This window comes from Equus caballus, chromosome 1 (assembly GCF_041296265.1).
Source record: "Equus caballus isolate H_3958 breed thoroughbred chromosome 1, TB-T2T, whole genome shotgun sequence".
In the NCBI taxonomy this organism is placed as follows: Eukaryota; Metazoa; Chordata; class Mammalia; order Perissodactyla; family Equidae; genus Equus; species Equus caballus.
The window spans coordinates 167,740,077-167,757,171 of record NC_091684.1 but is presented as its reverse complement, the minus strand read 5'-3'; the positions used below and the strand labels follow the sequence as shown (position 1 = coordinate 167,757,171).

The 17,095-nt window shown below is 39.3% G+C and overlaps 1 protein-coding gene across 3 annotated transcripts in view; it reads left to right on the top strand.

Moving 5' to 3' along the window:
- Positions 1 to 2,268: 2,268 nt before the first annotated feature.
- The window catches only part of SLC12A6 (solute carrier family 12 member 6), an 82,717-nt gene continuing 67,890 nt past the window's right edge, over positions 2,269 to 17,095 (top strand). The window contains exon 1 of one of the 3 annotated variants that reach the window (XM_023620699.2): positions 2,269 to 3,943. In XM_023620699.2, the coding sequence (XP_023476467.1) occupies positions 3,673 to 3,943 (271 nt within the window). In that variant the 5' untranslated portion in view covers positions 2,269 to 3,672. Of the gene's footprint in view, positions 4,054 to 17,095 lie in introns of all 3 variants that reach the window. The other 2 variants (XM_001918315.6, XM_023620704.2) reach the window with 2 other exon arrangements.

Sequence of the window (17,095 nt, the reverse complement as noted above, 5' to 3'; positions counted from 1 at the left end):
ACTCCCAAAGATACAGCAAGTCCACTTGGAAGAAAAACTTAATTTGCTGCTGTAGCAGGAGTCGTGCTGTGCTCTTCGTGATAGGAGGATGTTGGGGAAGGGGAAGAAGGGTTAAGAAAGATGCTTCCACAATGGTTAACATTCACTGAAAAATACCCCTGTTGTCATTTAAGTAATTTCTTGCCCTTTGAAATTTTGACTCAAAATGGAAGAGTTGCTTGAAAAATAATAGCTGTTTTGTAGAGGGAAGGCAGTGAATTGGAAGTCAGGAGACCAGGATTCTCCCCTCTTTGTCTAACTTTGAGAAAGTCACTTAACGTGTTTAGTCCCATTTTTCTCATCCTTTCTAAGTTCTCTTCCAACTCTAAAATTGATAGGGTTCACTGGTGGTTCTTAATGTATCTACAGTGTTTGTCCAACCATTATGAATAGGAATGCCTTTATGCATATTTACACCCCTTCTGGAAATAATTCCAGGCTTTTAGTTCTCTCCATCAAGGAGTTGTCTTCTTAGGTACACCTAACTTTATATTCTCTTTGGCAGCTAGATGCTATTTGGAACTCTTCATGGATCTTAATTTAGAAGATGAGATATGAGAGCTTCAAGCAGGGATCTTGTCTTTCAAGCTAGTGTTGGGAGTTAATTAAAAATTTCTTATTTTTTAACCTATTCACTTACAGGGTTCTTAGCATTGGATCTGAGGGATGTTAGAGAGTTATTTTATACTATTAAGGGGATAATGATTGAAGAAATATTAAAAATTCTGCAAATGACTAGAAAAGGATCTGCTATGGAAGTTTCTTAAGCACCAAAGTTAGTAAATGAATTCTGCTACCAATTTTTTTTAAGGGTGACTGTAATTCTGTCTTTATAGGTTACTCCCACTCCCTCACCCACCAGAGAAAAAGGATTAGCATTGTTCCATGCTACCTGTGGTGTAGACTGAAATGAAAAGAATTTAACCTGGAAATATTCCTAAGTAAAGGAGAGGAGAAAAGGCAAACAGGTTTGAATATACTGAGGACTTTTTCCTTAAGAGATCCCCTGGGTATTAATGTCTTCTGAGATGTGCTCAGAAATGGGACAAGAGTCTTAAGAGGTATAATTTATTGGTATTAGGTAGTATATATAAATGGATGAAATACACTGTTGTGAAACAAAATTGGGTATTTTAAAGATCCAGCACTTCTTTATAAAGGGAAATTCTGTGAGATTTGAATGAATAGCAGGCCTGCCTGAGGAAAAAACTGATCCCTTAGGGAGGTGAATTTCTTGCTTCCTCAGGTAGGAGGCCTGTGAGCCTGAATCAATAATCACAGGCTTTATAAAGACTCAAGTTTTGAGGAGGTTTACATTTTAAATGAGGATTTATTTTTCATTTTGTTACCTGGATGTTTTTTTACCAGTCTTTGGACTTTGTGTGTCATTTGATAAAAGGGAATATCGTGGCTCAGGTCTTAAATACCATTCCACAAGTGGAAGAACATTTCCACTTGTGAGGAGCAAGGACCCAGGCAAAGCCAGGGCCTTGATTGTTAAATTTAAACGTCTTGATCAAAGCTATAGGAAATAACCATCTCACAAAACATTGCTAGTCAAAATTTATTCAACACCTCTATCCATGCAGTAAATAAACATGCTAAGAAAAATATTCTGATGACAGTAGTAGGGAAAACACGGCAAATGGAGTCAAGAGAAAGTATCTAAATGTCTTTTCCAGATCTAATATTAAAGACGTTTTCTTTAATGGAACTTAAAGTCTGACTAGAAAGTGAACATAATATTTTTTTCCAGCTATGTTGAGGTATAATTGACAAAATTGCATATATTTAAGGTGTACAACCTAATATGATGTATATATTGTGAAAGACAGCATTTTTTTTAAAGGACAAGAAAAAGGAAAAAGAAATGTACCACAAAGTGTATATAAATTAGAGGATACGATGCTTTAGGAATACACCTCTACATAAAAATTCCAGTAAGAGTCATACCTAGATACATGGTGTTGGGAAGTTAGTGATTTTTAAATTATTAATGGTATTTTCAGAGAGTCTTATTAAAGAGATGGGTTTTGAGATTTTGAGGGCAAAGGGTGTCGCCTGTTCTCTGAGATGCCTCCAGAATGAGTTTATGCAACACAGCAGAACCAAGAAGGAAAAGGATGTGGTTATCCCTGGTGCGTGCAGCTCAGGCCCCCACACCCAACTACAATTCCCGTCGTGCTCCGGGCCTCCCGTGTTGGGTTCTGCCCCTCGCCCTCCAGTCCTGGGGCGACCCGAGCGAGCGCATGCGCGCAGCTCTCTCCAGCGCCTCGCGGGCTGCAGAGGCTGGGCGGGGCTGTCGGGCGGTTGCGGGACGGTACCGCCCTCAGACGGCTCCCCGAGGCTTCTCTTGGGACCGTTAGCCTCGAATGAGGAACGAGTGGGGAGGGACGGGAGGGGCTGCGGCTGCGCGGGCACAGCCCTCCGGGCCCGGGGCCGGGGGCGGTGAGGTCACATAACGGCTGCTCTCGCGTCTGGCCGGGGAGGGAGCGCCCTCCCCGGCAGCCCGATCCTTCCTGCGCGCGCCGCGGCGCGGAAACTGTTACCGGCTCGTAAACAACAGCTGCGCGCGCACCCGCATCAGCTGGCGCCGGGATTCCGCACCTGCGACCTCCTCCTCGCCTTCTGTCCCTCCTGCTCAGCCAGGGCCAGTCTGCGAGGCCGTCTCCTCCGCTGCTGGGACCCGAAGGAAGAGGGGCGAGGGGCTGACCTGCGCCGGGGCCCTGGAAGGGGAGAAAGCATCTCCCCGCAGAGGGTGGCGGGTCTTGTCACACTGCCGGCCATGGGCTCGATGGACTAGCAACGAGCTGCCACGACCGTGAGCTGCAGTCCGAGTCGTCTCCATCGGCTAGCCGCCTCCTCACAGATCCCAGGGACCTTTTTTGCCAGAAGAGCGGGCGGGCCGCCCCGGCAGACCTCTCAGAGGCTGGAATCCGCTCTGCCCCTGCTTCCTCCTCTGCTCACCCGGCTCTCCTCATTCTCCTCCATCTAGTAGTGTAGGATATTTTTCCCGTTATGCATGCGCACCTCTCCCGCCAGACCCAAGTGGATTATCGGCCTCAGAAACATCGGGTGGCTCTGCACAAACCTCCTCCCAGCCAGACCTGCGGGGTATTCACCTGATACACAACAGGTGGCCGGTGTACACAGTTTCGCAGTCTGATCTATGCTATATTTGCCTGGTAAGGGTGGGCTTGCGCGCGCTTTGCTCAACTAGAACCGTGGGACATTTGCCAGATAAAGGACTGACTACCTCGGCCGAAACCTGGGGTTCAGGAGGAGAAAGGCTTCACCTGCTTCTCTGAGACCATGGCACGGAGCCCGCAGCCGTGGACCAGGGGTGATAGCTAGGTAGCTCCTCATTCTGAGGGAACGAAGTTACACGAGATTGGCATCATTTTGTCGTTTTTTTTAAAAAATATCTTTCAGCTACTGGTGGTGGACTTAGAGGACAATCTGCTTGAATTTTGAGGAAAAGGATTCTTATTTGGGGCTTTTTGTGTGGTGTCAAGGTTTTTTTTAAAAAAGTTATCTTTTCTATTTTTGCAAGCAAAAGTAGCTAGCGTAGGAGGAAGGATTTTGCGGGGTTTTCCTTTTTCTTTGTCCTTATAAAGGAAAAGAAAAGGAAAAATGCATCCTCCAGAAACCACCAGCAAGATGGCTTCAGTTCGGTTCATGGTGACACCAACAAAGATCGATGACATTCCAGGTTTGTCAGACACCAGCCCGGACCTCAGCTCTCGATCCAGTTCCCGAGTAAGATTTAGCTCCCGGGAAAGTGTGCCTGAAACAAGCCGTAGTGAGCCCATGAGTGAGATGTCTGGAGCCACCACCTCACTGGGAACTGTTGCACTGGATCCAGCCAGTGACCGGACTTCTAACCCCCCGGATGTTACTGAGGGTAAGTAGAAACCCAGATGACGGGGTACTTTCATTACTGGCTTCTTTACCCAGGATGACCGTCTACTGGGGGATCATTTTTCCATTATACGACGACCATCAGGAACCAAGGTACCTCTTTTTGAGATGCTTAGGAATCCTTTGGACTAATGGTTAGCACAGTGGCTCTCTGCAGGGGTAATTTGGCACAGGGGAAGGTATATTGCAAGAAGGAAAGTAGATGTATATTTTGACTTCCTCGTTTTTGTCTCCTTAGAATTGAAATGTGTATTTTGGTTAAGAATGAATATCAAAGAGTTTGATAGGTTTTGAGCACAGTGAATCCTTAATTGTAAAATTTAGTGGAGGTCTAGCTTTGGGGCTCTATTACAGTCTGCTTTCAAGGCCACTTAGGAGGAGTAGTTATTGATCATATCTCAGTGACTAGGTTTCCTACAAAGACTTCAGATACTGTGTTGCAAAATTCTTTTTAAAAATTTGTGTTTTACAGAGACACTGGTTCAGGTAGCTAAGCTCATTCTGGGTGAGGCTGGGTAGATCTAGGGTGCGCTCCTGTCGAATGGAGAAATTGTAAAGAGGCTTTTAGGGCCTCAGTCCCACATAATTTTTCCACTTTGTACTTTAGATGGAATGTATTGAGTATTGAGTCTTTGTGGTCTGGAAGTAGCACACAAGCCACTTCTGACTTCTGTTGACCACTGCAGACCTTTAGCTTCTTAAACCAATTTGTGTCAGCTGGTTTGGAAGTTTTCGTTGGCTTTGGTGGGAGGAGGTGATGGAAGAGAGAAATGAAATAAAATGGAGAGGTCATAACATTTTTCAGATGCCGATGTAGAAAAGTTTGAGAACTGCTGTACTGCCTTATATATTTAGTTTTGTGCTCTATTCTAACGAATTAGATCTGTCTAGTAATGAAAATTTCTCTCAAGAATCTTAAAATGTTATTCTACCCAAATTTGAAAACCATAACTTCAGCCACTGACTTGTGAAAGCGAGGCTGACTTGCATTTTTCCGGTGTCAAGAAACATTGTTCCTCTTAACCTAAAGGGTACAGGAAACCAGAATGATTTTGGTTCCTTATTTCTGTTTGTGTTTTTTAATGTCTGGAGACAAGGTAGATTTAGTAAAGGTCGTAGTCCTAACATTCACTTATCCTTGACTAACGATTTTTTTTAAGGAGCTGTTACAGGTTGGTTCCAGAGTTCACTTATCCTTTTAGGAGCTGTTACAGGTTGGTTCCAGAATTCACTTATCTTTGACTAACCATTTTTTTTTTTAAGGAGCTGTTACAGGTTGATTCCAGAATACACTTATCCTTGACTAACCATTTTTTTTAAGGAGCTGTTACAGGTTGATTCCTGGACTTAACTATTTTCAACTTCTTGACAAACTTTGTGTACCACAGTGTTAAATTATTTTTGATTCCATAATATAATTTTGTCATTCCTCTTCCTCCAAATTAATTCTAAATTGTAGTTTTCATTTTTATTCATCATAGGGTATTTAGGTTGTAAAAATATCAGGTAAAAACTATAACAGTGTTAGTTTTTTTAATGCTGTAATTGTCATTAGGTAATTTACACTAGTTACGTGTTGTTAGACTTGTGACTTATATGTTATGGAACTGTATTTTCATTTTGTTTTAAAAAGTGGACTTATTTCAGTAACGTGTTAGCCTTACAGAACAGGATCCTTGTCCAGGCTGCTGGTCTTATCTTACCTATAAGCATTCTTTACAGTCTCGAGTGGTATCGTTTCACACTATAGGTGTAAACCTCGGGACATGTCTAAGTGAAATCTATGTTGTTTAGGTGGGTACAGAAGTTAAAGCTTGGCTCTCTAACACATTCCTTAGTGTTCAAATACTCTCTGGTACAAAATGAAAAGGAGATTAACAGTCCAGCCATTAGATCACTCTTTCCACTGTATTCTCTGAAAACTAGTTTCCTACTTTCCCAATAGCCTACTTTTTCTATCTTTTAAAAAATTCTTGTTTAGTTAAAATTATTTTAAAAATTAATTTTTAAATTTATGATGACTACCATCCTGTGATATTTTTCCCCACCAGTAGAGAGAACTGGTTAAAAATATAATTATTCCACCTTTGGCTTCATAATATGTGGATGCCCTTGTTAGATTTAGATGAAGATCTTCAAAGGATGCAGTTGTCAAGAAAATCAAGGACATATGTTAATCTACGTTGGTCTTTGGGCTAGATTTAGTACAGAAAAATAGCTACTTCCTTTTCTACGATTGACTCTACCCTTAGTCTCATCGCATATTTCAGAATTGTTTGCTATTTTAATCTTTAGAATTCTGTGATATTTTTGGCCCTTTCTGCATCCGTCTGTGGTTGTGACATTGGTATGATTCTCCCTCCTTACCCCACAATTCCCATGCCTCCCACATTTTTTCCTGTAGAGGAGCTTTCCACCTTAAGTTTCTTTTCTTGTCATATACCTTTTATTTACATTACATTACACAACGAAGGAGGATGACATACCAAGTTTTAAATACTTATTTGTTTTAATTTTTTCTACTGTTGACCTTTTCAGTAGATAATTATCTTTCTGCTATCAAAATATTTATAGTTCTCCTTTCATTTTGTCAAGGTTCCATAAGAATTTATGAGACTGTGCAGTTGGTAAATAAAATCAAGAATCTTAGCACTGTACTTGCTTTTGCATGAAGAATGCCTTAAAGATACAAAAGGAACTGTTCAGAGTGGATACCTCTGGAGAGTTATGAAAATAGAGTGGAGAGTGGGAATTTTCCTTTACCTAAACAATTTGGAAGGGTATGTACAACTTTCTATATTGAGAGTGTATCACTTTTATAATAAAGAAAATTTTTAAGAGGCATAGCGTGTTAGGGAACCTCAGATGATCAAGAATTGAATTCTGGTCAGACCCCATTTTAATAAATGGGGAAACTAAGGTTTACAGAGGTAGTTATTGGTAGAACACAGAGTAGCAAAGCTAAGACTGAGGCGTAGGCCTACTAACTTCTATCCAGTGCTTTCCGTTATATCATTTTGCCTCTGCCATGATGAACATTTTTTACATTTGCCTCATCACCATTTTGTTAACTTAAATGATTGTTATAATACCAAAAAAGAGCAAGTAACACATTTTTATATGTTATACAGGCTGTAATACATTTCAACCTTTTACAATTCACCAAATGATCCCTGAGGCTCTGATACGTGTGAGGCACTCTGGTAGGAATTATAGGAAATACGCAGGTAAGATACAGGTTCTGCCTTTGGAGAGCTCATGGTATAGTGGTGAGAATGATAATACTTTATCCATTCCTTCACCATTTACTGAGCGCTTATTCTGGGTCAGACCCTGTCCTGAGTGTTAAAGGATACAGGACTGAGAAGAAGAATCCAGTAACTATTCTAAGGAAAGTTATGATCTAATAGAGAAAGCAAACAAACTTTCATAGGTTATAATGCTGTGTGATAAATGCAACAATGGACATATACAGCAAAATACAAAAAAGCAGTAGAAAGATACAGCAAAAGAAAATGATGAACTGAGGTAAAATGGAGACACTGAGAACTGGAGGACCTGATGAGGTAAAGTGGTAGTGAAAGATGTGGAAGCATTAAAGACTGGTCAGACAGTTGAATGTTGGGGTTAATGGTTTCAGAGATGGGCAGTTCCCGAGTTAACATGATCTAGTGTGCAGCCTTGGGAGTGGGTTTCTGAAGTGGAGTAAAAGTAAAAGCCAGTTGAGTCAAGGAGCTCTAAGTACCAACTTTGAGGCTGGCTATTACAGAGTTTTTACTGAGGGATGTTAGGTGGTACAGATGCAAAAATAGTTTAGATAAGTCCCTCCTTCAAAGAGTCACCTTCTCTCTGAAACCTTTTCTGATTCAACCCCACACGCAGATAGATCAGTTTTTGATGTCCCTTTATCCCTTATACAGACTACTACTGTAGCACCTATTTCATTTAATTTTGTTGTTTTTGTTTACATATTATTTTCTTCAATTAGGCTGTTAGGTTTTTGAGAACAGGGACATGAAGTTGTCTTTGTATTTTCAGCACCTGGTATAATACCTGATACTACATATAACTTGCACTCAATAAATAAACATTGAGTTGAAGATCCTCTAGACTAAAAAAAGAGACAAATATAAAGAAAAATTAAAACATACTGTGATAAAGTCAAATGAAATATACCTACTAGAGCAGTGATGTTTCACCTGGCTGCATATTGGAATGATCTAGAGATTATTTTTAAATACCTCTGCCCCATTCCCAGGGATTCTGATTTAATTGCATCAGTAGGTTTTAAAAACTCTTCAGCTGATTCTAATATAAAGCCAGAGCTGAGGACCACAGCTCAAAAGGGAAGAGTGATCAATGCTACATGCATGGGAACTTTCCCACCTGAGCTGGGCTTTGAAGGGTGAGCAGAAGTTCACCAAGTAGCTAAGGCACAGCAGGCTTTTCCTTAAATGTCAGTAAGTCTTATAGAATATTTATCTGCACCTGGAGCCGTTACATTACACATAGACGTTTAGCCTACTCGGCTGATCTACCAATTCTATGTGTTTTCAGTAGGTCTCATCAGTCTCTCATGCTAGGGTTAAATCAGAGTAATATTTTACGAAGAAACTTAGCGCTCTACTTTTTTCATAAGAATATGTTTCAAAGTACCAAACACTTTTTTTTTAACTTTTGAAAAAACCCTCTACGTTTTTGCCCCAGACCAAAATGAGTGAATTACATTATATTTTCAATCACAGGTGACTATTACTCTTCTTTTAAATACAGCTTTCATATTATATGGTTATTGAATACTATCCATTTCACTTTGGCACTCTAAGAGTGAGCTATAACATTGTATAAGGTAGTAGGATGAATAGTTTTATAAAAATACTTGGATTTGATACCTTCTTAGCTTGCCTGATAGCATCCTTGGGTGGTTTTTTTTAAAAAACGGTTTTTCAGTATCACTTATCTGAAATATTTTGGTTATAGACCACATCTGTTTTTCCCCTCTTCTCCATACTCCAGAGCCAGTGATAAACTTTATAATATATTACTTTACCCACAGGAAGCAATTAGCCAAATCCAGAATAGGAGAAATTTTATTGAATAACTAGATTCTTGAGCAAATAAATGGCTGGGGTGGAGAGGAGTGATAGAAAGGAAGAGAAAGCTATTACAGATAAAAAGCATATCAAATGCAATGTGTGGACCTTGTTTGGATCCTGATATGAACAAAACAACTGTAAAAAGACATTTTTGAGATAATCGGGGGAATGTGGCCATGTACTTGGTATTAAACAATATTAAGGAACTATTGTGAATTTTCTTAGGTGTATTTATGACCCTGTGGTAATGTAAAGCCCTTACCTATGGAGATACATATTGAAGTATTTACAGGTGAAAGGAAATGTACTCCCCTCCCCGCCAGAAGCATTGAGAGATTGGCCAATGTTTATAATTTGTTGAATCAGAATAAAAGGTACATGAAGATTCATTTTACTGTTCTCTTTGCTTTTGTGTACATTTGAAAATAGATATAATAAAAACTTTTAAAAGGTTAAACTGCAGTTAAGAAAGCTGCTTCAGGGGCTGGCCCCGTGGCCGAGTGGTTAACTTCGCGCGCTGTGCTGCAGGCGGCCCAGTGTTTCATTGGTTCGAGTCCTGGGCGTGGACATGGCACTGCTCATCAAACCACGCTGAGGCAGCGTCCCACATACCACAACTAGAAGGACCCACAACGAAGAATATACAGCTATGTACCAGGGGGCTTTGGGGAGAAAAAGGAAAAAATAAAATCTTTAAAAAAAAAAAAGAAAGCTGCTTTAATAGAAAGGACTTTCTTTTTATAGAGTCTGTCCTAGAATAGTCTAGATATTTGATTAAATATCAATGATTGGTAAAGTGATTGCTTCACCTTCTTGTGGTTTATCTTTCGCGGTGTCTTCCACATCCTCACTAATTCTCTCCACCAAGGGCCTCATTCTTTTCCTCTCAGTGACATGTTTCTCAATTGCAGATTCTCAAACTTTGCTTTGATATTACCTATACTGGAATGGAAAAGAAGGAAGAGGACACTTCTTGGGACCAGGGAACCTTATAAAAGTCATGCTTTCCCATTTTATGGCTGTTAGAATAAGGGGAATGTTTCTAATGCTGACATTTAAAGCAATGTATAATGATCTGTGAGGATGATATTATGCTGTAAACTTTTGGATCGTAGCTGCCTCTCTTTTGCCCCTCTGCCTAATAAATACTTACGGGCTAGCATGACCTTTGTGCAAATTCTAAAAAGGTACCCCTTCCAAGCTTCGCTGGAGAAGGGCAAACTGGATTTCAGCTCCCAACCCCACTGCCCTTTTGTCCCAACACAATCGGCACAGCTGCACCGGTGGGCTTGTTGACTCAGAATAATGTAGAGTATATGTATTTTAAGTTCAAGGTGATATGTTTTTAGCAGTAGATATGAAAGTTTGGAGGACTATACTGTAGGAATTATGAGAGCATTTTATTTTGTGACTGTGTAAAATAATGTATTATTTCAGTGAGGTTTTACATGTTAAATAGAAAAACAAAAAGATATTCCCCATTAAAATTATATAATTTAGTGCTTTGTGTATTTTGTAGAATCCCAGTGATTGTATATGAAGATAAGAGCACAAAACTGCAGAACATACAATGCACACATACACAGACACACACGGCACCTTGCTTTAATTGCAAAAGTTCAATAGTTGCTTAATAGGAAATATTACCACATTTGCTCAGGTCTAAGCAAATTTTTAACAATTCTGATATTCAGGTGCATTTTACTTTTGAAGAATTTTAAGATACTGTTAAATCCTTGGTGGAACTTACAGTTAAAGTTTCAAAATCAAGTCAATATTGTAAATAAATCAACCTGAGAGGCTATGCAAAACCTGAAATTTTGAAGTTACCTTTGGATGTCTTAACTGAAAAAATGTAAAGGCTGAAGATTTTTTATTTTCTTCTTAAAACTGAAGTTTTTGTAGTTGAAAAGCACAGAAATAGAAAACAAAAGCTGTATTTAAGTTATTAGAAAATGACAGGTATGTTTAGGCTTACTCCTAACTTTAGTTTTTTGGGTTTTTTTAAAATTTCCTCTTAGCTCAGTTTTCATTCTCCACTTCCCTTGCTAAATCAATCAATGGTATCTTCTGCTTTGTGTTGTTATTATTATTTTTATTATTTGTGCATTGCTAAGCCTTATTACATTTCTAACGGCCTTGAGAAATACATGCAAGATATTCAATGGATAGTATTCATCTGTTTACAATTGGAACCATTTGGTAGATAGCTTTAATTTTTGGCAAAGTGACACCTGAATTTCCTCCATTTTACTAGACAAGTCTGCTTTTACTTTGGGATAAGGCTATTCGTTTTTCATATTGCTAGTTTAAAAAAAGAAAACAGTGGCACCACCCTATGGTGTAGTGGTTAAGTTTGGCATGCTTCGCATTGGCACCCAGGTTCACATCCCAGGCATGGACCTACACCACTTGTCAGCCATTTTGTGGAGGTGACCCACAAATAAAGTGGAGGAAGATTGGCACAGATGTTAGCTCAGGGCTAATCTTCTGCAAGCAAAAAAAGAGGAAGATTGGCAACAGATGTTAGCTCAGGGCTCATCTTCCTCAGGAAAAAAAAAATCACTAATTAAAAACTTTTCTATACACGTGTATATTTTCACCTTGAGGAGCTATGAGAAAGTCAACTGAAATTTGTCTTTATTCTATTTTGAGAACATTTGCATTTAACATTTAAGCTTTTTTTATATCCAGAAATGCTTATTTTCAAAACAAGCTAATTTGCATCCTAAGACACATGTAAAAAATTATCCTCTGTTGATTTGTTTTTTTCTAGTTTAGCAGTGTGCTAATTTCCAAATAAAATTTTAAGAATTAATAAGAAATAGAAAAGATTCTTCCTGGATTATTAGATAAGGTTAATTCTTCCCTTTACTGAAAAATTAGCAGTTTTGATATTTTTTCATTTGGAAAAAAGTCATTTTCTTCTGAGCTAAAATGGGATTTCTTATCCAGGAGAAAACAAGCTGATAATGTTAAGTAACCTGCCCAAGGTCATGCAAGTAGTAATTAGAAGAATAGTAATTTGAACCCAGGTGTGTGTGATGCTAATACCAGTATTCTTGTCAATTGCAAATATAGGGTGCAGGAATCATAAAAGAAATGCAATTTTTATGTTCTATTTACATTTTTGCAATTATTTTGCCTGGCATTGGGTGCATGACAGGAAATAGTAAAAAAAAAAAAAAAAAAGTAAAATAAATGACGTGTGGACAGATTTTTGGGACCCCTCTTCTTCATCTAACAGGCAAATCTGACAAGCAAACTGCACAGGCTTTAAGTCAGTACAAGAAAATCCATGCTGTCGTGTGAAGCAGCCGTGCAGGCCACCTTCGGCCTGTGTCAGAGTGACTTTGCAACCCCATGCCTCACGACAGAAGATGCCAGGTGGAGAAATCTACAACAGGAAAAGATAAAGGGTACCTAGATCCTGCATCCCCAGCTGCATTTCTTAGAGATTAAGGAAATCATTAAGAACCCTGGTCCTTTCTCCCTCCACATGGATAACATCAGCATCCCTGAATTTGTTTGATGTATAACCAAGAAATTCTTATGTTATCTTTAATGTGTAATCTAGAGCAAAACCAGGTGTGCCCTATCCCTTTTAACATAAATGAAATCTGGTTGTAAGGTTTTTTTTTTCCCTCTTCCCTGCATGTACAGTGTTTGTGCAAAAGATATATGGTGCACTTACACACACACCTCAGAGCAGTTCCATCAGAGCACTCTGTTAAACTGTTTCCCAGGGCTTGAGCTCCTCACTCTGATTATTGAATAAACTCCTTCCTAATATTACGTAGACTCCTTGCATCTTTCCTGAATAGCTTAAGGTTCTGTGTTCATAAAAGGAAATCTGGCCTAATGATGTATATTTCACTGTCTTTTACACAAATGGTCTGCAAATACCTAGTACTGCTGAATTACATGAACAGTTACTAATTTAGTTACATTACTCCTTCTGTCCTAAAGTTAATGAATATTCATATTTTGACCCACGTCTCAGTAGATCTATTTTTAAATGGAGTTTTGTTGCAGGGGAGGAAGGAAGCAGTAACTTATAAAAACACTTGTTCACTGAGGTGAAAATTAACAAGGAAATTTTGTTTTGAGTTGTGTTTTTATTTTCCTTTCTTTACATTTTTAAAAATGTATCCTAAGTTTTGACAATACGTTGCCTAGTATCAGTTTTATTTTCTATATACTGTTTGTAGTGTTGACTAGAAGCCCATCTAGCAAGTATTTCATAATAGAAGAATGAAGTGTCCTGCATCAGAAGTGAACTTCTGAGTGAGCTACTGAGTAGTCCATGTTCAAAGCTGCCAGCGCTACCTCCTTGGCTGGTGATTCTTGGGTCCTATCTTACCTGGGCTGTAATGACATGAGAGTAGTGAAACAGATAGGCAGTCTTACATAGGGAGTTGCAACAGTGGAACCTGAGGGCTCTGAGTACTCAGAGGCTTTTGATAATCATGCCTTCTTTACTATTTGGGTCAGCAGCCAAAATGGCTGACGTAGCTATCAAATTAGCTAGTCATCAACTATCCTACTACATTCTTTCCTCTAGTGAAGACTCAGAACTTGAGGTCCCTGAAGAAGTAACTGGGCAAGATGGTAGTGTGTTGTTCTCTCAGGGTTGTCTCTATGCTTATCCTGTATTTTACTTCTGATCCTGGTTTTATATTGTCTTTTATTAAATAGTTGGATAGCAAGACTGTGAGCTTGAAGCCAGGTACAGTCTCTTGTTCTCCACTGCATTCCTATTTCCTGGCACATAGTGGGCACTCAAATATATTTTGAATAAATGCGTGATTCCTTCAGCCTCAGTAAGTCGTGGGATTTTCCTGATGTTTTGATTTGGAGAACTCTTTGTCTTCTTTACTCTACAGTATTATGAATCCATCAGAAAATAATGTCTTTTACATAAAATATTTATCTCTCAGTTGTTAGCTGCAAAATATGTGATACATTCACCACTGATGCCATTCATTTTCACAGACAAGTTGTTTATCCTATTGATGGATACCTGGGCGGGCTGTTTCGTGTTTGGGCTGTTATGAATAAAGCTGCTATAAACATACTCTTTCAAAATTTTTTGTGGACTTATGCTTGCATTTCTCTTGGGTAAATACCTAGAAGAGGAATTGCTGGGTCATAGGGTAGGCGTGTGTTTAAATTTTTAAAAAACACCAGACCTTTTCCAAAGTTGTTGTACCATTTTACATTCCCACTAACATTTGCTCTACATCCTTGCCAGCAATTTTAATTGTGATTTTAATTTGTATGTCCCCAGTGGCCAGTGATGTTGAGCACTATTTCAAGTGCTTATTAGCCATTTGTATAACTTCCTTTGTGAATTGTCTGTTTACATCTTTTGCCCACTTTGCATTAAGTTTTGTCTGTTTTGTTTTGTTGCTGAGGAAGATTTGCCCTGAACTAACATCCATTGCCAATCCTCCTCTTTTTTTTAAAGTTTTTGCTTGAGGTAGATTAGCCCTGAGCTAACATCTATGCCAGTCTTCCTCCATTTTGTATGTGGGATGCCTCCACAGCACAGCCAGTGAGTGGAGTAGGTCCACTCCTGGGCTCTGAACCTGAGAACCTGGGCCGCCTAACCAGAGCACACAGAACTTTAACCATTCGGCCATGGGGCCCAGCCTGAGTTGTTTGTCTTTTTATTATTGAGCTGTAGGGAATTTTTATATATTCAAGATAGAAGTCCCTTGTCAAGTCCATACAAGTATATGTTTTGTGAATATTTTCTCCCAGTCTGTGACTTGCCTATTTATTTTCATAATGGTGTCAGTTTATTGTATTTTTTCGACATTGTATTTTGAAAATTTTCAAACATACAGAAAGTTGAAAGACTTTTTTTTTTGTTTGTTTTTTTTTTTTTTTTTTGGAGGAAGATTAGCCCTCAGCTAACTACTGCCAGTCCTCCTCTTTTTGCTGAGGAAGCCTGGCTCTGAGCTAACATCCGTGCCCATCTTCCTCTAGTTTATACGTGGGACGCCTACCACAGCATGGCTGCCAAGCAGTGCCATGTCCGCACCCGGGATCCGAACCAGCGAACCCCGGGCCGCCGAGAAGCGGAACGTGCGAACTTAACCGCTGCGCCACCGGGCCGGCCCCGAAAGTTGAAAGACTTTTATAGTGAACACCCGTACACCCGCCACCCAGAGTCTATCATTAACATTTTATTATACTTTTCCTATTACATATCTATCCATCTATCTGTCGTCTTATATGCATTTCAAGGTAAAGTGCAGATATTAGTTCACTTCCCCCAAATAGTTCAAAATGCATATTATTAATTAGAATTCAGTATTTGTTTGCAGTTTTTTTTCTTTTGAGGTAAACTTTCCATACAATGAAATAACACAAATTTTAAGAGAACATTGGCTGAGTTTTGACAAATGCATTCAGCTGTGGAACTCTAAACTGTGTCAAGATGTAGATTACCATCACTCTGAGAAGTTCTCTCATGCCTCATTCCGGGAAATCTCCACCACCATCCCCCTAGAGGCAACCATTGTCCTGGCTTTTTTGCACCATAGATTAGTTTTGCCTGTTCTAAAACCTAGTATCAGTGGATTCATGTATTATGTAATTGTTTGTTTGAGGTTTCTTTCACTTAGCATAATGTTTTTGAGATTCATCCATAGTGTTGAGCGTATCACTGGTTCATTCCTTTTTATAGCTGAATAGTATTTCTTTGTATGAATATATCGTAGTTTGTTTATCCATTCTTCTGTGGATGTACACCTGGGTTGTTTCCCGTTTTGGGCTATTATTACTAAACTGCTGTGAACATTCTTGTATAAGTCCTTTTGTTGGGAATATGTTTTCCTTTTAGGGGGTAGATACCTAGGAGTCCAATTGCTGGATTATAGGGGAAAGTATCAGACCCTTTCCAAGTGAGTGAACCAATTTACACCCCAGTCACAATGTATGGAAGTTCCTTTTGTTCTATATTCTTACCATATTTGCTGTTGTCAGTCTTATCAATTTATCCATAGTGGTAGATGTGTAGTGGTTCCTCATTGTGGTAGTCTATTAGACTTTAAATAGCTATTTCTTACATCCCACTTTCTCTAACCACTAACCATACACAGCAGTCACACACCTCAGCTTTACCAGTTCCCCCCTAACTTTTTCTGTATTACTTTAACTTTGCCTTCAATTTTTTATGCCCTCGCGCTTTTATCTACAGTCCACTCTAGGAGAGAAGCATTTTAAAATTGCTGACCACTGTGGTACCAAAGCATCAAGGTGGTAAATTACTACTATCATAGATTAGCAGGAATTTGTTGTCCTCCTGCTTGTTTAGTTTGGGGATTTTTTTTTAGAGGGGAAAGGTGACAGGATAACATTTGTACATAGGCTTACATGCACAAGCTCTGCACAGATTTATAAACACAAGTCATTGTTTCTGTCCATCGACTATAGATTACCCACCGTTCAACTCTCTTTATAAAATAGATATGAAGGCAAGAGCCTATTGGAAATATCCAGTAGCACTAAAGTATGAAAGAACTTGGAACCCAGCATATTGAAATCTTTGACAACTTGGTAGTTAAGTTCTTTTAAATAAATTGGTGGAGTAGCTACCTAGGTTAGAAATAAGGAACAATCTCCAAGGGCACTACCACACCTGAGTTAGTTTCTTTCAAAGATAAAAGTAGTTACAAAGACTTCTCAGGTGATAAACTTTTCTCTTTCCCAAATAGTAGAAATTCTCAACCTTGGCTGTGTGTGAGAACCATCAGGATAGGGGCGGGGCGGGGGGGTGGGGGCGGGCGGGTAGCTTTTAAAAGTCTTGTTGCCCTGGCTCTACTATAGAGCAAGTAAATCACAATACCTGGCATGGGACCCAGACATCAGGAGTTTTAAAATCTCCCCAGGTGATTCCATTGTGCAGCCAAGATTACAAACAAGCCATATAGGAGCCCAGGAAATGAACTTTAGGTGAGTGTATATGAGTTTTCTTTCTATGAAACAACTTCTGTGCTGCCTACCAACAAGGGTATTAGGGGTTTTTC